The sequence below is a fragment of the Xiphophorus couchianus genome, chromosome 19 (assembly GCF_001444195.1).
Source record: "Xiphophorus couchianus chromosome 19, X_couchianus-1.0, whole genome shotgun sequence".
NCBI classification, from domain to species: Eukaryota; Metazoa; Chordata; class Actinopteri; order Cyprinodontiformes; family Poeciliidae; genus Xiphophorus; species Xiphophorus couchianus.
Genome location: NC_040246.1, coordinates 21497217 through 21519332, shown reverse-complemented (window position 1 = coordinate 21519332; position 22116 = coordinate 21497217). Strand labels below are relative to the sequence as shown.

Here is a 22116-nt window from a genome sequence, read left to right as displayed (position 1 = left end):
ATAGTACCAAGAAAAATGTTTTATCGAGCTAAATATTTGGTTCCAAATAAAATGTTCAATATTTAGTTTACAAACCACATTTAGTTTGAAACTAAATATTTAGATTGCTTAATAACCCAAATTACTGTTGTTAATTTTTGACTGTGTAACTCTTTGTCAAAGGCCCATTTTTATATAATTTAAACTGGTAGGAGGAAATTCAGATGGGGAACCCTAAAATTCAGTAAACTTAATCACAAAGTAAAGTAATTCATCAGTTAGGTCATTTATTTAGATTATGCAACAGATTCTCTAAGCAGTTAACCATAAACTGTTGGAAAACCTGAATACTTTCCCCTAAACTAAGTCATATTTATTAAGGAAATGCAGTTGAGTTTGACAGTGGAACCCATAAAACAGAAGAAATAACTGTAAACACATTTTCTTTATTTTAGTTGATTTGCTTCCAAAACATTTATTAAACTCACCGAAATCCAAGAACACGTATTTCTTTGAATCCTGGAACTTTTTCAAACACGTGAACCATCTACAAAGAAAAGAAAAAACTGAGAATTGAAAAATGTCAGAAGTGCAGAGAAGTTTTGTCTCCAGGTTCATAGTTTTAATCATCTTACAGGTAAATTAGAATGAGTGGAAATATAAATAAAAAGTTAATTTATTACTAATTCATTTTTAAAAATTTAACTTATGTTATTAAGTTTTCTTCTTGGCAGAATGATAAATTTAAAGGATTCACATTGCAAAAACAAAAGGTTTTACAGAGTATTTTTGTCCATTTTCTGGTGGAAATATCTTAGTACACTTGAAATAAAACAAAACAAATTTACAAGCAACTTTTCAGCAAGTTATAGGAGCTTATTTTATTTTTAGTCAGTAATTACTTAATATTGTTGGAAAAAAAATCAGTTCCACTGGCAAATTATTTCACTAATTACAAAACGGTTTTCTCATGTTTTAAATAAACAGTGTTGCTGTCTTGCCAAGTCCATCTTCAAGAAGAGATTGTAGATTTCAAAGAGGTTTTTATCTTGCTAAATTAAGGTTATTATTAAAACTAATGGTAAAGTAGCTTTTCAGCAAGATACATAAACTTGTTTTAAGTCAATAATTCTTAAAAAGATTTTTAAAAATTACTAATTTCACTTATAATGAGACATTTTTTGAGTTTTAAGTGAAATAATCTGGGAGAAGTACTTTTTGTGTCTATATTCAGGAATTATTTATTATTATTTTGCAGAAAAGTTACTTTTTCGTTATTTTTCTCATAATTCAAGTGTACTAAAAACATTTGTAGAAACTAGACAAAGATTCTTGTTTTTGCAGGGAATAATCCTGATTCTGAGGTTCTGTTCTGCTCTTAGTCACTAATCTCTTTGCACTTCTTAGTTTAGATCCTAAAGGTTGAATCAAAGCTGTTAAATCAATCGGGGAAAGGTTTCCTCTTACAGTACAATAAAATCTGGCCTTTCCCTCCTGCGTTGTTATTCAACCCTCCCTGGGAGAGCCGGCGCTGCTGCTGAAGCGACCGCAGGCTGCCGGCGTTTGCATAAAGGTGAAGACAACAGCTGGGAGGAGAAGTACTGACATTTGCTGCAGGCGGGTGATCTCACCTTGTCTCTGAGCTCTCTGGTGACGCTGTTGTAATGCGGCGCTGCGGGGTTGCTAAGCATTTCGCTGTATGTCGGGTCAGACACGGTGATGCTGAACTCAACAATGTATTCCTCGTAGTTCTCCTTAATCAGGTCTTTAACCTGGGGAGCGAAAAGATACAAACAGTTTAGGTATTTCTGGAAAACTGATGGTGAATTCTGATGGTGGATTTACCTCGTCTGTTTCTGCTGGAAGCAGAATGGGAGGAGGAGTCCAACTGCCTGAAATTAAAGATTTTTACAGAATAACTCTGACTTAACTCCACAGATTTACAGAATATGGATTAGTGAACGAAGGCAGGACTTACATTCACTGCTTGGCTCTTCCTTAGCTGCAACAAACCTACAAGAAAATAGAACATCTTTTTTTACTGTGATATTTTTACTTGGGTGTTTTTCTGAATATGTCACAATTTGTACAGTATTGCACAGAGAGAAAATAAAATTTTCAAATTAAATTTAAAACCCTGTTTCAAAACATGAAACAGGGTTTTTGTTTTGCCAATATTGTGGATGTGAAATTTGTTTATTCTTTGAATTTATTTCGTTTAGTCAAGAGGTCGCTTCTCCAGACATTTGTTGTTGTATTTTAAATTTCGTTGTGCTGCACTCGACAGTCGGTGGTTACCATAGCAACCAGTAACTGACAGAAACTCCTCCCCCTTTTTCTGTTGCCTGTAACTGTGATATGTACTGGGAATAACTTTGTGTTTTCTTTACAAATATTATATTTAATCATATTTTAGACAAATTGAATCATATACAGTGTTTGTTTTTTGTTTTTGTACAATGATTTGACTTTTTTGCCAATTACATTATTCAACAGCAGAAAATATTCAAGTTTTTTTTCTTGTAAGAATATGATATTATTCTTGAAATCTCAAAGTTTTGGATAAAAGTTGGCCAGATTTCATTATATTTTTTCATCTATGCTCCATCGTAAGTCGCTTTTCCTACTTGTTCCATAATGATCTTTAAAACATTCTTTAACTTTATGTTGATTCCCAATAAATCTGAATTATGTGTAATATACAAAAATCTCCTGCTACTTCATTTAGCAGGAGACTCATAAAGACTCATCCTTGATACTTTTGATATATTATAAGACAAATTTAGGTAAAAACATTGACATAGTTCTACTTATCTAATATAATATCCAGAGGTCGATGCCCCTACCCTTCTCTTTCAGCCTCTTCTACTCTCTGAAATGAAAAAAGAAAGTGGAATCCATAAAAGTTTAATTTTAATCTTAAAGGTAAACAAGTTGTGATGAAATGTGAGTTTCATGGAGCTGCTGTGAGTCTGCATTGCTCACTCTGGCCACCAGGTCCAGATGCTCCTGAGAGCTGCTGAAGTTCTGGGCCAGGTCGTCCATGCAAAGGTTCTGATGCTGGCAGGTGAACACCCAGGTCCGGTACTCCTCCGGGGCCGGGACTCTGTCCAGGAAGATCCGGAACGCTTCCCAGATTGCTTCCTGACAAACTGACGACAAAATCCTTGGCTTAAAACAGAGAATCCTCAAAAGCACGACTGAACAAGGCGTACGCTGTTCACTGCAAAAACACAAAACCTAACCAGGAATTCTTGTTTTGATTCTAGGTCAAATATTTTAGCACACTTCAAATAACAGAAAACTAACTCAAAAGTAACTTTTCAGCAAGATAAATATGCCAATAGTTCTTTAATATAGAAAACAAAATACTAGTTTCACTGGCAGATATTTTCACTTGAAACAGGAAAAATGTCTCGTTATAAAATTTAAAAATCTGCCAGTGGAACTAGAACATTTTTATCAATATTCAACTTAAAACAAGAGTATTATTCATTAACAAGACAATAATTTAGTATTTTTGCAGTGCTGAAAAGGTTTTTGTTGTCCTTGATGGTTCTGGGTAACTCAGGGTCAAACGTGACAATTTAACAAATAAATAAAGCAATAAAAGTAAAATAACAGTATTAAACGATAACCTTCTGAAAACAAACAAATATTGAAAACAAAACACTTTTCCCATATTTTATGAGAAAAAAATCTGCCAATGGAATTAGTACTGTTTTTATTAACCAAGAAATTATTGAATTAAAACAAACACCTATTTCTTACTGAAAATTACTTGAAAATCTGTTTTGTCTTATTAAAGTTCTCTGAGATATTTGCACTGGAAACTTTACAAAAATACTTGGCAAGATTTCGTGTTTTTACAGTAAGGAAACTAAAGAGTAACTATTTAAAGTACAAGTGCTCCAGAATAAATCAGAATATAATAAAAATGATTATTGCTGTTCACAAAAAACAACAAGAATTTAGTTAATCAGAAAATAGTTAAACTATATAACTGCTTATTAAAACAATGTGATAGCTGTACTAAACTTTGACACGAGTAAATAAATCTGCAAAGATTAGGATGATTTATTTTCATTATACATCCTACAATCATTTTTCTTCACGTTTCCAAAAGAGTGAACTGTATATTTACGACTTGTTGACGATATTTTAGTGAATATTTAAACGTTTGGAGCAGAGGACCAGTAAAGCAGCCACATGTTTCAGCCTGTAATGAGCGCCACATTGTCCAACGCCTGTGGGAAACGTATTCTGCCACAAACCCATTTGAAACGATGCTATTACCTCTAATAGAACAATTTAATCTGTCTCACGTTGAAATGACACGCTGCAGCAGCTGCTGGGATGACTTTGATAAGAAGCCATTTGCAACCGTTGCATCCCCGTTTAATTCCCCTAAAACACCCACAATGCATGTTGGAGGATGTTTGTGCGTTTCGTCAACAATTCAAGTGCCTCTGTTGAATTTTATCATCAGCATTTTTATTTTGAAAACCCTCCGAGTTGACTGTGACATCATAAAAATGCTTTATAATGTGTTTTTTTGAGCAGGTCATGATTTTATATAAAATTCATTTTAACAATCACAGTGGATCTACCTCTGAGTTTGTAGTAGGCGCGGTGGCTGCCAATGACGGTTTTCATCGTCTCCTGGGGACACACTTTGACGCCCGTGGTGTGGACGGCGGACCTCTTCACCCGCTGTCCGTCCTGCTCGGATCGGACGTTGGTCGCATGCCTGATGGGTCGGGAAGCTTCCAGAAAATGCCGGTACTTCACGTCTCTGAGCCCGGAAAAGTTTATGTCATTCAGTTCTGCAGGAGGAGAGACAAAAGAGGAGGCAGGAATGTTTCAACAAAACACTGGGTAATTATAGCAAACGTTAGTTATTTTGAACAGGCTGTCATGTTTATGTCAGTTATTTGATGAGAATTGGAGGAATTACAAAGTAAACACACAATGAAGTTTGGGCAAAGTCTTTCTGGGAACATTGTTGGTATTATTTTATCTACCTGAATGGAGATTTCTTATTGTTGTTGGTTTATCCCATGTGCTCTTTTGACCTTCCACACTGGCTCCTAATAACTTTAGCCAAAAATTAGGCAAAACCAATTAGCATTTTTATATAACAAAGGCAGTTTTTCTGCATTGAATTTCCAAAAGCTATGACACAAAAAGTACCAGTAACTTGTTTTCAGATCTGTTTCTCTTGTCATTACTTTCAACCAATGTGCTTTTTGAAAAAACAAAAACAATAATCTTTCATTTTAATCCTAAAAAGAGAAATAAAATGCTTCTACAGTAGACTAAAAAGTTGTCTTGTTTCAAAAAGTCGTGATATTTGCAACTTTAACCGAGTCTTATTTGGTTCACTGCAAAAACAAAATCTTACCAAGTATTTTTGGTTAGTTTCTATTGCAAATGTCTTCGTTCACTTTAAATAGGGCAAATTAACTTACGAATAACTTCTACTTGTATCTTCTATTAGTAATTCCTTAGTATTAATGAAAAGCACTAGTGTAGTGCCACTGGCAGATTATTTCACTTTTGGGGAAAATGTCTAGTAACAAGTAAAATAATCCGCCAGTGGAACTAACACTTTTGTTTTATCGACCTTTCAGACTACAGGTACACCAAAAAAATCGGCCCCAATTTCCTTAATTTTGGGGGATCGGTGATCGGCCAAAACTTACATGTGAAACTGATCTTATTTACCTCAGCAAAGGTCTAAAAATCAACCACTGCCTACAGCCATCACCATCTTCAATAACTCTTTGAAGAATCTGAATTAATGAGATACAACAGCATTTAGTTTCTCTTTAGGATAAATAAAGTATGTTTGAATTTTGATTTTTGCAGTGAGTGAGGTTTGACTGACAAACCGGACCACCAGAAAACTATTCCAGGCCTCTCAGGTCTTCTGGTTCCGGAACCAGAACCAAACATGGAGAAACTGCATTCAGCTTCTATGCTCCTCTAATATGGAACAAACTTTCAGAAAACAGCAAAAATGCTGGAACATTGAGTTCTTCCGGAGCTGGCTGTTTTTCAGACGGACTTATCCCAATATCGCCTTATGGTCAAATCTTTTGGTAACATCTTGCCGAGTCGCACCATAATTAAACACAAACCTTCTGCATAAAGTAATTAGATCCAAAAATGTACAAAACAAGAAAAGTGGCAAATGAAAAAATTTGTGGGCTCTGGGTTCGTTTTTCTCGTGTGAGCATGAATAAATCTGACGTTAATCATCATGGCAAACAGCATGTTAGTGAATCTGTGGTTGGTTTCTGTTTACATCAGAACTGGGTTGAATGTGGGAACGTCGGCGGCAGCATGTGGAAACATTCAGCCGCCATTTTCTTCTCAAAGCGTGAAACAGTAAAAATATACGTAGATACACGCTTTAAATAAGATTCACTGTTTGTGGGAACTTTAACATCTCATTGCTGCTTTTGTCTCTTCGTCTTTCCTTTAAGTTGAAAAAAAAAAAAGTTTATGACGGTGAACTTAATTAAGTTTAAACTAAAAGTTTAAATTACAGGAGTGAGTATTAAAACATTAACCTTTGTCTGTCCCTTAGCGTCAGGAACGGGTCAGCCAAGGCTCACTATCTGTCAGGAGTATTTAATTTGCTCCGCAGTTAATCCAACAAAGTGACTTATGGCGTTTGCTGAGCAGTGCTAGTCTCTGCTGCTTCCTTTGTGAATGTGTTTTAACAGCATTTTAACGTTTGCAACGAAACATATCCTGGTTTATCTTTGGACTAAATGCCACACAGAAATCCTCAGCGGGGGTGTGTGTGTGTGGGTGTGTGTGTGTGTGTTTGATTTCAGGTGCAAAGTCATTTAGAAACTTTTATGTATGGAAAGTTTGGAGTTGATGGTTTGTGGTTGGAAGAAGTTATGAAAAAGTGCAAAAAATAAATGAAAAGGAAAAATGTAACACTTTGTCTTGAGGTGAAAGAACAGTTGCTTCTTGGCTCTTTTGTCATTTCTGACTAAATACAGCAGCAAAAATATTTTTAAAGCCATTTTTCTGACACCATTTTTAGACAAATACATTTTGTGCCTTTCTGTGTTTTTAATTGTTTTAATACCATTTGATTTTTTTTGTTTGTTTGTTAGTCGTCTTTCATTTTAAATCCTTCAGTGTTTTAAAATGTGCTTGACATATTTCTAATATGCAGCAAGAAGGTCCTGGGTTCGATTCCCAGCCGGGGTCTTTCTGCATGGAGTCTGCATGTTCTCCCTGTACATGGTGGGTTCTCTCCGGGTACTCCGGCTTCCTCCCACAGTCCAAAAACATGACTGTCAGGTTAACTGGTCTCTCTAAATGCTCCCTAGGTGTGAGTGTGTGTGTGAATGGTTGTTTGTCTTGTCTGTCTCTGTGTTGCCCTGCGACAGACTGGTGACCTGTCCAGGTGACCCCGCCTCTCACCCAGAACGTTAACTGGAGAGGCAGCATCACCTCCCGACCCCATTAGGGACAAGGGTGTAATAAAATGGATGGATGGATGTTTCTAATACATGTAACAACCAAAGTAATTCAAATAAACAAAGAAACCAACACAACTGACTGAGAGAAAACGTACCAAAGACATTCGGTGCAGAAACATACCGAAAGTCAAAAGAAACCAATTATTGTTTATTTATGTTTATTTGATGGGGGAAATGTCTTGTAACAAGTGAAGTAATCTCAGTGGAACTGGTACTTCTTCTCAGTATTATTTACCTAAAGCAATTTCCTATGTCTTGCTGAAAAGTTACCTGTAAGTGAGTTTCGCCTTATTTCAAGTCTTCTGAGATATTTGCACTAATAACGAGACTAAAATACTTGGTGAGATTTTGTGATTTCTAGGGAAGCAGAGAAAGAAAGGGAAAATGAAAGCAGCGTGTCAAATCAAGAGCTGATTGTCAGAGAGATGCTTCACATAATGCAGCCTGAATTACAGATTAAATTACCTAAAAATAAGAAAAGCTATTTTGTTTACCTTTAGAAGCTCTGCCAGAACTTCTGTTGTTCAACAGAGTAATTTTGCAGCGTAACAAAAGCCGGCATGACGATCCTACATGTGTGGGCCGGCCGCCTTGTTGAATAATTTTAGAAGAAAGGCCTGATTGTGACGCCAGCTGGCAAATCTTCCAGGACTTCTTAAGACAATAAGCCAGGATTTATGAGCCCCAAAACACAGACTGGAGGTCACTGCACCCAAATAAACTATCATAGCTCCTGGATTAGGAAACTGAGAAAAGGCTGAAGACAAACCAAAGGAATAAGTGAGTGTAAATAAAAAAGTTTGTGCATAAACATCTGTAACTTAAGCTACCAGTATTAGGTCAGCTTAGCTGCCTGGGTTTTACTTACATAAAAAAATATCAAAGAATTATTCAGGCAGAGGCCGAGTGATATGCAGTATACCAACAAAGACGTACAATTTAAAGGCATTTTAAAATTGATTTTGAATCAATTCAGAATCCCCAGCACCAGGAATTGTGATTTGATTATTTTTTTACTGCACCTCTATTTTCTATCAAATGAAAAGCTGTTTAGTGGCTTAATGCAATCCACTGTCGCCACATGCTTGCTCAGAAGGAGGGATTGCTGAAGGTCTGTGAATCATGCAATCGGCTGGGCTTCCTCAGATGGAAAACATTTTATATCAACCATCATAAACTGAATTTAACTGCTTTAGGATACACCAATAAAATGAACCGAATTAAATTAGATTTAGACTGAAGGCAATCTCTGTCTCTTCAATTAAATTTTGCTCAGGCGGAGTATTTCTGGAGTTCATCATATCAGCCTATTCTCTAAGCTAATCAAAAGAAATTATTTTTGGGTGCATCATCGCTCAACCCTCCTGAATCAGCTTTCACTTTTAACTTTTCAGTTATAGAAGGAAGATTTTATACATATTTTTCTTTATCTTTTAGCAATTTTTATGACTTTTTTAGTTTGTACATAATTCAAACTAATTCTGTAAAATCCTTACAATATGCAAGGATTTTATTTTTTATGAGCCCTGTAAAGAATCCTTACATTCTGTAAAATTAAAATCCTTACATTTTACAGAATCCTTACCTTTTATATTACAGAATGTAAAAGGTAAGGTTTTTATATGTAAAATATAGATATATTTTACATCTATACTGTATAGATGTAAATATATCTATATTTTATTTATGTTACACATTTATTTTTTTATTCTTCCTCTGTATTTCTCCATGTCTGCAGGTGAAGAAAGAATATTTTGATTCCTTAACTTTGACTTTACTGTTAAAGAAAACATTTTAAACGATTTGTCCTCATAAAACCCAAACGCTAAAACAGAATTACAGGAGTTTTGTTAGATATGCGTTTTAAAGACCAAACTTTAACATTCAGGTCAAATACAAATAAACATAATTTTATGCAGCTTCATATTGTTGAATTGGCTGGGGTCTACTCTGTAGATTCATAGAAAACTAATATTTATTGATTTGGTTTCAAGTCAGCTGCAGATGTATTATACAAAATTTAATTTTTACTTCCCTTTGGTATCTCCTGCTGTTCTCAAAACAGCTCAAGTGCTAAAATAAAAAAACTATCCCCCAGTTGTTTTTGGTAATAAGTTAATGTTTTTTGGAATGTGGAAAATGAGTCGTTTCAAAAACCTCTGGATTGCAACACGTCAAAGCAGCAACCATTGTCCCTCACCTAGCAACCCTAGGGATGCCCAGTCCTGTTACCTAGCAACCCAAGCTGAGCTCCAGCACGTACGGTCAGCTGGTTTTACCACTGTATGACCTGTACAATGGCTGCTGGAAAAGACGAATATTTATTTGTTGACTTACTATCCAGAAACCACTCGCTGCATTCTTGTTGGTCGTGCAAGAGGCTCTACTTCTGCTTTTCAAAGATGTATGGTTGTATAATTACACAAATGTAAAGTGACGAGAGGCCCTAAAACAACTTATTCTGAAAGGAGCTCAAAACGGGCAGCACTGAGCAAACTAAAATCTCATTATCCAAGAATGATTTTGTGCAAAAAATGTAACAAACATGTTTTGTGACGTCCATAGAGGTATCCTAACCTGTTCACGGAAGCATAATAGGTCACCTTTAAGAGAATTTCCACCTGCTTACAGTCGGTCATCTGAGTCCCTTCAACAAATCATCTCTCTAAGCTGGAAGCTGCCGCACACATGCAGTGACACAAGGCGCAGGAGGACGGACTGTTAGTGAGTGGACATTATCGCCTGAAAATGGCCCCACTAGAGAATTACAAGCCAGAAAAGATTAGCGTCCCACAACAGTGAGAACAAAATGGCTTTTGTTTGCTTTGGGATAATGAGCTCACCCCGGGGCACATCGTACCGAGCGAGACAAACGGAAAACATTTTCGCTCTGCTAAAAATCTCCATCCTGGTGAACAATTCTCATATGTCAGGCTGACTGATGGAAAATGTTCATGACCTTAAAAACTCATAGCGAGCTGTTTGATATTTGCTTCACATCCAAAAATCTAATATCCACAAGATGGAGCTGACATTTTGGATTTGTGATGTTTACCTACTATTTTATTGACACAAACACGCCTGAATTGGGCTGTCATTCAACCACATATGAAAAGCAGCACAAAAAGTATCCAACTCCACTGCAAAAAACACTAAATCTTACCAACTATTTCTGTCCAGTTTCTTGTTCAAATACTTTAGTTTTAACTATTTAAGTGCAAAAACTTGAAAGTAACCTTTCAGCAAGATACAAGTTTTACTGTTTAAACTTAGAACATGGAGAAAATGTCTTGATAAAGTAAAAACTAAGTGATAACTTATTTTTTCATCAATATTAAGGATTTATTGACTTAACACAAGCTCCTATATGTAGCAGAAAAGTTACTTGTAAGTTAGTTGTATCTTATTTGAAGTGTGTTAAGAGATTTGCAGTAGAAACTAGACAAAAAAAATACTTTGTAAGATTTTGTGTTTTTGCAGTGTTGGAAAGGTTTATGTTGAGCTGGACAATTCTGGATAATTAAGAGTCAAATGTGACTCAGTTAAGTAAATAAAGCATTAATAGTAAAATAAAATGATTAAAACTCTGCAAATGCCTTCTCAAGACGAGTTAAAAAATATAGAAAACAAGACATTTTTCCCCATGTTATAACTGAAATAATCTGCCAATTGAACAAGAACATTTTCCTCAATATTAAAGAATTATTGACTTAAAATATTAACTTATAAGTAACTCGTTGCTGAAAAGTTACTTGTGAGTTAGTTTTGTCTTATTTTAAGTGCAATAAGATATTTGCAGAAGAAACTAGAGAAAAATACTTGGTAAGATTTTGTGTTTTTGCAGTGTCAGAGTTTCTGTCTTTCTACTTACCTTTGATTCGACTCGCCTGAAGAGTAAACAGACACAAGGTGAGAAATACTCCTGACTTTAAAAGCATGATGGGCTGAATTATGTCTCTACCACTTCCAACGTGTTCATGTGTGAAGAAAAGGTGTCAAACAACAGAAAAATACAGAATCTCTCGATGTCAAGTCCATCAGGAGGCGGTGGCGTTTCCCATCAGGCACACTGCTCTGCTCCTGCGTCTGTTCCCCACAGCGGCTCCTGGTCCGGCTGCAGAACTGGCTGCATGGACGGACGGAGCATGAGGGAGTGAGGGAGGAGGAAGGGGAGTCCGGGTACGAAGAGAAGTTTGGGTCTGGGGTTTCCTTCTGCGCTGCCAGGGTGCCAACAGTGACGAGGTTAAAAAAGCAGGCTGTGTTTTCGGTCTAATCTCTTTACCTTCTTGTTGCCGCTCGTAATCCCTGCTGGGCCACGTGGTCGTTCACTCTCATCCTGTTAGTTACCTTCTGGACCCTCGTCTGTCTTTTCAACAAACTTAGTGTTTGTTGAAAAGACAGACGAGAAGCAGAAGCTTAATTACAACTTCAGAGTCATTTTATAAATCCCTAAAGTTTTCTTCAGTTTATTTCAATAAAATGCTGCATGGTTTGTGTACAGCTGAACAGGCAAGCAAAAAAGGAATACTATGAAATGCATTATGATTCTACACTGCAAAAACAAAAAATCATATCAAGTACTTTTGGTCTTGTTTCTTGTGCAAATATCTTAGTACATTTGAATTAAGACTAAACTAAACAACAAGTAGCTTTTTTAGCAATATATCAGAGCTTGTTTAAATCAATAATTCAATGATTCCTTAACATTGACAAAATAGTACTAGTTCCACTGGCAGATTATTTCAGTTATAACATGGAAAAATGTATTTTCTACTGATGTAAATCTATCATTGAAACCATTTTTTTTTCAACAAAATAAAAGAATTATTCACTTAAAACAACCTCCTATATCTTGCTGAAAAGTTGCCTATAAGCTGGCTTTGTTTTATTCCGAGTTTACTAAGATATTTTCATTATGAACTAGGCAAAACAATCTGGTAAGATTTTATGTTTTTGCAGTGCAGATGAAGCATAAACTGCAAGGAGCTTTAAAAACCCCTCTGTGTCCTTTATCGTCAAGCCCAACTGTTCCAGTAAACCTGGCCAGTTTATGACCTCAATCCTTCAGGATTACAGTCGGAGTCACACATCAGGTCTCCGCTAAGCTGTAAGTCAGTAGTTTGGAGGTAAAGATTAGGAATAAATTTAACAAATCAGTTCAAGTTAAAGATTTGTGAAAATTAGACTTTTCAACTATGTGTTTCTTTCTGTTTGTCTATAAGGTAAAATTCTGTTTAAAGACATTGAATTTTAGGGTGGTGACATAAAATCGGCCTTGTTCACACAAATTCAAATGCAGTTGACAAAATCATCATCAGCCTTAAAGCTTTCCAGCATAATTAGCTCTTAATATTATATTTTATGAGCTGCTGACTCATTAAAATGACCTAATATTCACCGTTAAACTATACTAGTTGCTACCCTGTTTACCGTTGGAAAGTTTACAGATAAAAAAACAAGAATTATAAACATTTTACTAAGAGATTTAAAAGCGTTATCTTTCTGAAACTATTTTCTTCCAGGCTCTGGAAAGCAGAGGACATGCAGGCGTCAAGGTTTGCGATCTAAAATTTGAGTCACCTTAGCCGTCATACACCACTTACAAGTCTTTGGGAATATCCACTCAGGGCTGATTATCGCTGTGATCTAATAGACATTGAGCAGCAAAAGTGTCACCGTCAGTGTGCTAAGTGCCTTTTGCTCACATCATCCTGCAACTTGGCACCAGCAGCAGAGGTTGCATAACCTATTATACAGATCAGGGCTTGCACAAACAGGTTCAACACAGCCTGATATCCTTTGGTCAAAGAGCATATTTAACCTCAACAACATGCTAAGCTGAGTCATGAAGTTGGGTTTTAACTCTGTTAACAGAGGATTTCTGATTTAAAGTGTGCCCTGTTTCCTAAAGATTACCAGCTGTAAAGTAAAGCAAAGTATAAACTATTGGCTAAGTGGCTCTTTGGAGCTTCCACAATGGATCTTAATATTTGGGTAACATTTTATATATATAGTTAGATATTTACAAAATGCATATTTTAACTTTGTTTTCTGTTTCTTTTTTGCATAAAATAAATCTTGCATTAAATTTCCACAACAGAAGGATACAAGTATCACAAACATTTTTTTCCTTGTAAACTAAGTGCTTTTTTTTGTTTTTTTTTTTTACATTTCCCACAAACTTCAACATCCAACAGAAGAAAATGCATCTTGTAATGTAAATGTAAATGTTTTATGTGTTTGTTAGTTTTAACCTAAGTTTTAACCTAAGAACAGAAATAAAATGGTGGCTCTTTAAAAATGACCATAAATTTTCTAAGTTAGACATTGATTCAAAAAATTTAAGTTGTCTTGTCACAAAACGTTATATAAATTCCCCACATTATTAAACCGGAAGATAACCAAACAAGAAGTAACTGTATAGTAAAATAAAAGAAATAAACAATAAACTGAGACACTTACAGTGAGATGTTCATACGGAAGAACCGTCTATTGTTGCTTTTGAAGGAACTTGGCTCCGTGAAGAAAATCAACTTGCGACAAAATCAGCTTTGCTTATTGGCATCACGGGTTTTTCCATCATCTACAATTTTTCTCAGTCCTGTTTTTCTGTGATCACATACTTATGGAGTGAAAATAGTGTCAAAAAGACTCGCCTTCTTAGCAAATCCGTAATTTTTAATTGAGAAATTGCCGCTGCTTCGTCACGCAGCTCGGCTTAATAAAGCACAGTTGTGGAGCTGGACAATCATGCAAGACATAACAGCAATCTACTTCTGAATGGTTCAGAAAAAAATATATAATCTGCAGGTTTTTCAAAGTCTGGGAACAAACCTGACTGAGATGCTTCACATGTTAAATTGATTTAAACAGAAAATCCTTCATTGTAGTTGAATGAAAACAATTTTGCAAGGAAGAGTGGATGAAAATGTATTCAGATAATCTAAGAAAATTCATACAAATGCACAAGAAGCATAACACTAAGGAAATAAACATATAACATATAGCAACAATGAATCTAATGAGGATGGACAACAAAAAGAAAACCAAGACAACGCTAGAAGAACATGAGAGAAGAAACATAAATTTAGAAAAATAAAATCAATGTAGGCTCCTCCATGGGCTGCCACCTTATCGTGGTGGAGGGGTTTGAGTGCCCCAATGATCCTAGGAGCTATGCTGTCTGGGGCTTCATGCCCCTGGTAGGGTCACCCAAGGCAGACAGGTCCTAGGTGAGGGACCAGACAAAGTGCAGCCCGAAGACCCCAATGATGAGTAAAAACATTGGACTTGGTGTTCCCTCGCCCGGACGCGGGTCACCGGGGCCCCACTCTGGAGCCAGGCCTGGAGGGGGGGCACGATGGCGAGCGTCTGGTGGCCGGGCTTTTACCCATGGAGCCCGGCCGGGCTCAGCCCGAAGAGGAAACATGGGCCCCCCCTCCCATGAGCCCACCACCCGTGGGAGGGGCCAAAGGGGTCGGGTGCACTGTGTGATGGGTGGCGGCCAAGGGAGGGGACCCTGGCGGTCCGATCCTCGGTTGCAGAAACTGGCTCTTGGGACGTGGAATGTCACCTCTCTGGTGGGGAAGGAGCCGGAGCTAGTGCGTGAGGTCGAGAGGTTCCGGCTAGAAATAGTCGGTCTCACCTCGACGCATGGCTCTGGTTCTGGAACCAGTCTCCTTGAGAGGGGCTGGACATACTTCCACTCTGGAGTTGCCCAGGGAGAGAGACGTCGGGCAGGAGTGGGCATACTTGTTGCTCCCCATCTCGGCGCCTGTACGTTGGGGTTTACCCCGGTGAATGAGAGGGTAGCATCCCTCCGCCTACGGGTGGGGGGACGGGTTCTGACTGTCGTTTGTGCTTACGGGCCGAACGACAGTTCAGATTACCCACCCTTTTTGGAGTCCTTAGAGGGGGTACTGGAGAGTGCTCCTCCTGGGGACTCCCTTGTTCTGCTGGGGGACTTCAACGCTCACGTGGGCAACGACAGTGAGACCTGGAGGGGCGTGGTTGGGAGGAACGGCCCACCCGACCTGAACTCGAGCGGTGTTCTGTTGCTGGACTTCTGTGCTCGCCATGGATTGTCCATAACGAACACCATGTTCAAGCATAAGGGTGTCCATATGTGCACTTGGCACCAGGACACCCTAGGCCGCAGTTCGATGATCGACTTTGTCATCGTTTCATCGGATCTGCGGCCGTATGTCTTGGACACTCGGGTGAAGAGAGGTGCGGAGCTGTCCACTGACCACTACCTGGTGGTGAGTTGGCTCCGGTGGTGGGGGCGAAAGCCGGTCAGACCTGGCAGGCCCAAACGTGTTGTGAGGGTCTGCTGGGAACGTCTGGCGGAATCCCCTGTGAGACGGAGCTTTAACTCCCATCTCCGGCAAAACTTCGAACACGTCCCGGGGGAGGTGGGGGACATGGAGTCTGAGTGGACCGTGTTCCGTGCCTCCATTGTCGAGGCGGCCGATCGGAGCTGTGGCCGCAAGGTTGTCGGTGCCTGTCGCGGCGGCAACCCTCGAACCCGTTGGTGGACACCTTCGGTGAGGGATGCCGTCAGGCTGAAGAAGGAGTCCTATCGGGCCTTTTTGGCCTGTGGGACTCCGGAAGCAGCTGATGGGTACCGGCGGGCGAAGCGGCATGCGGCTCGGGCGGTTTGCGAGGCAAAAACTCGGGCGTGGGAGGAGTTTGGAGAGGCCATGGAGAAAGACTTCCGCACGGCTTCGAGGCGATTCTGGTCCGCCATCCGGCGTCTCAGGGGGGGGAAGCGGTGCAGCACCAACACTGTTTATAGTGGGGATGGTGTGCTGCTGACCTCTACTCGGGACGTTGTGGGCCGGTGGGCAGAGTACTTCGAAGACCTCCTCAATCCCACCAACATGCCTTCCACTGAGGAAGCAGAGCCTGGGGACTCTGGGTTGGGCTCTCCAATCTCTGGGGGCGAGGTCGCCGAGGTGGTTAAAAAGCTCCTCGGTGGCAAGGCCCCGGGGGTGGATGAGATCCGCCCGGAGTTCCTTAAGGCTCTGGATGTTGTAGGGTTGTGTTGGTTGACGCGACTCGGCAATATCGCATGGACATCGGGGGCAGTTCCCCTGGACTGGCAGACTGGGGTGGTGGTCCCCCTGTTCAAAAAGGGGGACCGGAGGGTGTGCTCCAATTATAGAGGGGTCACACTCTTAAGCCTCCCTGGCAAGGTCTATTCAGGGGTCCTGGAGAGGAGGGTCCGTCGGATAGTCGAACCTCGGATTCAGGAAGAGCAGTGTGGTTTTCGTCCTGGTCGTGGAACACTGGACCAGCTCTACACCCTCAGCAGGGTCCTGGAGGGTGCATGGGAGTTCGCCCAACCAGTCTACATGTGTTTTGTGGACTTGGAGAAGGCGTTCGACCGTGTCCCTCGGGGAGCCCTGTGGGGGGTTCTCCGGGAGTATGGGGTACCGGGCCCTTTGATACGGGCTGTCAGGTCCCTGTATGACCGGTGTCAGAGTCTGGTCCGCATTGCCGGCAGTAAGTCGGACTCGTTTCCGGTGAGAGTTGGACTCCGCCAGGGCTGCCCTTTGTCACCGATTCTGTTCATCACTTTCATGGACAGAATTTCTAGGCGCAGCCAAGGTGTTGAGAGGATCCGATTTGGTGGCCTTAGGATCTCATCTCTACTTTTTGCAGACGATGTGGTCCTTTTGGCTTCATCAGATCGTGATCTGCAGCTCTCGCTGGATCGGTTCGCAGCCGAGTGTGAAGCGGCCGGGATGGGGATCAGTGCCTCCAAATCCGAGGCCATGGTCTTGAGCCGGAAAAGGGTAGAGTGCCTTCTCCGGGTCAGGGGGGGTGTCCTGCCCCAAGTGGAGGAGTTTAAGTATCTCGGGATCTTGTTCACGAATGGGGGAAGAAGGGAGCGGGAGATCGACAGGCGGATTGGCGCAGCGTCTGCTGTCAAGCGGGCGCTGTACCGGTCCGTCGTGGTGAAGAGAGAGCTGAGCCAAAAAGCGAAGCTCTCGATTTACCGGTCGATCTACGTTCCCACCCTCATCTATGGTCATGAGCTTTGGGTCATGACCGAAAGAACGAGATCGCGGATACAAGCGGCCGAAATGGGTTTTCTCCGTAGGGTGGCTGGGCTCTCCCTTAGAGATAGGGTGAGAAGCTCAGTCATCCGGGAGGGACTCAGAGTAGAGCCGCTGCTCCTTCACATCGAGAGGAGCCAGTTGAAGTGGCTTGGGCATCTGGTCAGGATGCCTCCTGGACGCCTCCCTGGTAAGGTGTTCCGGGCACGTCCCACCGGGAGGAGGCCCCGGGGAAGACCCAGGACACGCTGGAGGGACTATGTCTCTCGGCTGGCCTGGGAACGCCTCGGGATTCCCCCGGAGGAGCTAGAAGAAGTGGCTGGGGAGAGGGAAGTCTGGGCCTCCCTTCTGAAGCTGCTACCCCCGCGACCCGACCTCGGATAAGCGGAAGAAGATGGATGGATGGATGGATGGAAATCAATGTAGGCTTAAGGACAAGCTATAAAACTTGACATAAACTAGCAAAACTAAACCTAATGAGCAAGAAATAAAAGAAATTAAACAAAATGTGAAAAGACATTAAAATAAAACAGAAAGAGAGCAATCTAACACACAAACAGAAATAACCTAGATAAGCTATTCAGGAAGTGGAACACCATAATAACCTACCAGGAAGAAATAAACACTGGAAGCAGGAAAACAGAGATTTTCAGAAAAATAAAGTGACTTTTTGATAACTGAAATTTGCAACACGTCTGTGAGCACTGTAAAATTTAGGGCTGCAACTAACGATTATTTTAATAATTGATTATTCTGATTGGATTAATCACATAGAAAAAAAGTTGCAACATTCTCCAGATTTTTCATTTAAGCAATTTTTATACAAAACTAGAACTTCATTAAAAGATGCAAATACCAAATTATTAAATTCCTTTTCAAGTAAGAAAATGTACATTTTATTGCCTAAAATGCAACAACATAGCATTTCATTAATAAATTTGAACCAGGTGAAGCTACACTGCAATCTTACCAAGTATTCTTAGCTTCCAGTGTAAATATCTTACAATAATTCCTTAATATTAATGAAAACTACTAGTTCCACTGGCATTTTATTATGGGAAAAATGTCTAGTTATAAATTAAAAAACCTGCCAGTGGAACTAAAACTTTTCCATCAATATTAAGGAAGTATTGACTAAAAATGACCCCATATCGTTGTTGAAAATTTGCTTGTGAGTTAGTTTTTGTCTTATTTTAAGTGTACTGAGATATTTGCACTAGAAACTTAACCAAAAGGACTTGGAAATATTTTGTGTTTTTGCAGTGAAAGTAGCGAGAATGATCCATTCTGTCTCTGTTCTCCAGGCGAGGTGCTGGAGAAAACCTCCTGGAGGCAGGCGGGCTGCAGGCAGGAGTCTGAGCTCAGGGGAAAATAAAGTCTGGAACAAGGAAAAAACAGCTGAAACTCCTGTTTCCGGTCAAAAAGCAGCAGATTATCATGTTCTCTGCTGGCTTGTTTCACATCATCCCCTTGGAAAAGATGGATGCTCAGGAAAGACAGCAGGGGAACTACGGACGTGGGAAAGGAAAGGGAGAAGAGCATGTTAAACAGACATGAAAGGAAGAAGCAGAGAAACAAACTTGGAAGAAAGGTGCTGCATATGGCAGGGGAACAAACAGGAGAAGGAGGTCAGGTCAACCGACTGAACATCAGGGATGCTTTTCTGCCCCTGCTGGTAATCCTCACCTGTTTACAGCAGCATGATGGAGGCAGCATGAAAACCTCTGACACATTTAAACTGTGGCACCAGTGAAAAGAGGCACTCATGAGAACATGACTGAAATTTAGAAACTGACCTGCCAATCAAATTATGTAACACAGCAGCATAGATTTATCTAAGAATGCCATAAAATTGGCAATTTGAATTCCTGTTCCTGCTGATTTTGGGCTTCCTTTTACATGAAGTAGGTCAGATTTTAAAGGTGATCTATTACACTTTCTAACATTAATAAACTTAGATATGTCTACAAAACATAACAAAATAAGATCCCGTCAACAACAAAACGCTTGTCTTTTCCAGCAGCCATTGTACATAGCAATAAATCTACAATAAATCTTTGACAAATTTTGAAATAATATGAATTGCAACAATATTTTGTTTCATTTTTGGGATCAAGCATTTTTGAATTGAATTTCAAAACCAGCTGACCAAACATCGTGGAGCTTCGCTTGGGTTGCTAGGTAACAGGCCAGGCTTTGCTGGGGTTACTAGGTGAAAGTCTGATTACATTCCAAAAGTTTTTGAAACAGCTCATTTTCCATACACCAAAAATATTAACTTATTGCCAAAATACTGCTGGATGAGGTTTTTTTAAGCTCATGTGGAGAAACAAACTGTTTTTAGAAGCAGCTGAGACCCAAACTGAAGTACAAAAACGTTTAAAACAAGAATTTTAAAACCTGAAAATGAGCTGTTGAAGCTCTCCAAAGACCAGATTGCCCCTTTTTAGTTTAAAGAGACTCTGCTCTGCTGAATTTTAAATTCTGACCATTATGCACCTTCTTATTCATGGAAACATCCAGATAATAAAATGAAACCTGTCAATCATTTCAAATCCATCCTAGCATAGTAATTTTCCACAAAAAGAGAGATCAGTTTTATGAAAATAGCCTCAGATTAAACTTAGCGTTTTCTCTTTATAACCCAACCAAAGCTGAGACAGGCAGAGTGAAATCTCCACCTTGTAGATTAGAAAAGAACCAAATCGATTCAATCGGGTTTCCAATCGTCACTTCACAGGCCTGCAACATTTCATTTAGGTGACAACATGCTGAAATCATGTCAAACCAATTACTTCTAAGACATTAAATGTGTTTAGTTGAAGAAACAAACAAAGCAGGGCTTAACATTTTTGTTTTTACTATTTACTTCATCCTCAGATGGTTTGGCATCTGCTGAAAACTTGTCTGTGTCTTGAAAGGAGAGGAAGGTGACCTGGATAAGCAGCTGAAAGTGGAAAGCAGCACGCTCGGTAAATAAACTCGTCTGCATCCTCCTCCTACTCGCTCTGTGATGATGGCTATAATTTGGAGGTGGAGGAGATGGAGGAGGTGGAGGAGGTGGACGTTGTTTGGTTCGGCTGGCGCCACAATTTCTATAAAGGTTTAATGGAGCTGAGAGTCTAGGAACATTTCTGAAACCTTCCTGCTTTGCTGTTTGATTCCCCAAAAGGGAGAAAGAGCCAGATATTATAATTTGAGGAATTATAAAGTGCTTTTATCATATTCACTTTGGCTCCTTTTCTCCTTCTTCAGCTGTTATCTCACTCTAAATGTTGCATTAATGTGAGAATAAAGTAAAGAGAGAATGAAGTTGTGATTATTTCAGAGTACAGCCTAAATAATACCATTGGAGAATGAAAACATAATAATATGAGGATAAAGTTGTAAAAATAACAGTAAAGTTGTATTAATATGAGAATAAGATCTCATATAGTCGTAATTATACCAAGAATAAAGAAGTAACAGAAAGAGAATACAATTTTATTATTTTTATTATTTCCCTTATTTAACCAGGTAAACCCCATTGAAATCTATATATCAGAAGTCTGTAATACACAGCAACCTGGTTACAAAATAAAACTAATTAATACATATGCATAAGTGTAAAACAATAGAAAAAAATTTTTAATATAAGAATACAGTTGTACTAAAACAACAATAAAGTTGTAATAATACATAAAGTCTCAATAATAAGAAAACAAAGTCCTAATTTTACAAGAATGTAGTCATAACAGAAAGACAATAAAGTTGTATTAATTCAAGAATATGAGAATAAAGTTGGAATAAAATGATAATAAATTTGTAATAACATTAGAATAAAGTTGTAATAATATGAGAATAAAGTTGTAATAATATGAGAATAAAATTGTAATTATATGAGAACAAAGTCGTAATAATATGAGAATAAAGTCGTAATAACATGAAGATAAAGTTGTAATAATATGAAAAAAGCAGCCGGTCTCCTAACTTGGCTGTTTTTTTGCTTGTTTCCAATCTAAAACTTTAAAATTTTCAACCTAACAAAAAGCAACAAACTGTTGTGTTCCAGTCGAGATGTTGCAGGATGTAAAGTCAACGGCATCCTCCACTGACCTGCTTCCCCCTGACTAACTGGGGCGGTTCCAGTCGGGTCCTTCTGGGCCCGGCCGATCTCTCACAGGGCTTTGGGAGCGCAGATGTTAAGTCAATATGTCTGCCGTTATTCTGCTCGTTGATCTGAGGTTTCTTGGGTTAGAGTGTTTGAAGCATGAAACGTGGTGAACATGATGGCAGCTGGTCGACTCAAAACTTCAAACAACAGGGTGAAACCTGCAGGGCCCGATTTCTAAATAAAATGCACAGATTGAGGTAATTAAGGCAATGAAAAAGTGAAGCTAATGGAGAGCAACAATCGCTCCTGTTAATGTCTGCCTCCCAACGAAAACATAAAGTTCAGTGGGCCTGACCTTTGAGCTCAAATGTCAGCAGAAAACAACACGTCTGGCTGCCAACAGTTTTTGTCCCCATTAAACATCAGATTATTAGTTTGTTTTGTGGTTTGTCTGTTTCCAGTCTGGACA

At 39.4% G+C, this 22116-nt stretch overlaps 1 protein-coding gene across 6 annotated transcripts in view; it reads right to left on the bottom strand.

Annotated features, from left to right (window-relative positions):
- impg1b (interphotoreceptor matrix proteoglycan 1b) overlaps positions 1–14211 on the bottom strand; it is a 35706-nt gene extending 21495 nt beyond the window's left edge. For 3 of the 6 annotated variants that reach the window (XM_028001428.1, XM_028001427.1, XM_028001429.1), the window contains exons 1-8: positions 11362–12199; positions 4590–4805; positions 2965–3131; positions 2826–2851; positions 1958–1992; positions 1825–1871; positions 1611–1751; positions 468–526 (exon numbers count right to left, since the gene is read on the bottom strand). In XM_028001428.1, the coding sequence (XP_027857229.1) occupies positions 468–526; positions 1611–1751; positions 1825–1871; positions 1958–1992; positions 2826–2851; positions 2965–3131; positions 4590–4805; positions 11362–11428 (758 nt within the window). In that variant the 5' untranslated portion in view covers positions 11429–12199. Of the gene's footprint in view, positions 1–467; positions 527–1610; positions 1752–1824; positions 1872–1957; positions 1993–2825; positions 2852–2964; positions 3132–4589; positions 4806–11361; positions 12200–13952 lie in introns of those variants that run through there. The other 3 variants (XR_003593444.1, XM_028001431.1, XM_028001430.1) reach the window with 2 other exon arrangements.
- Between the last annotated feature and the right edge of the window lie 7905 nt (positions 14212–22116).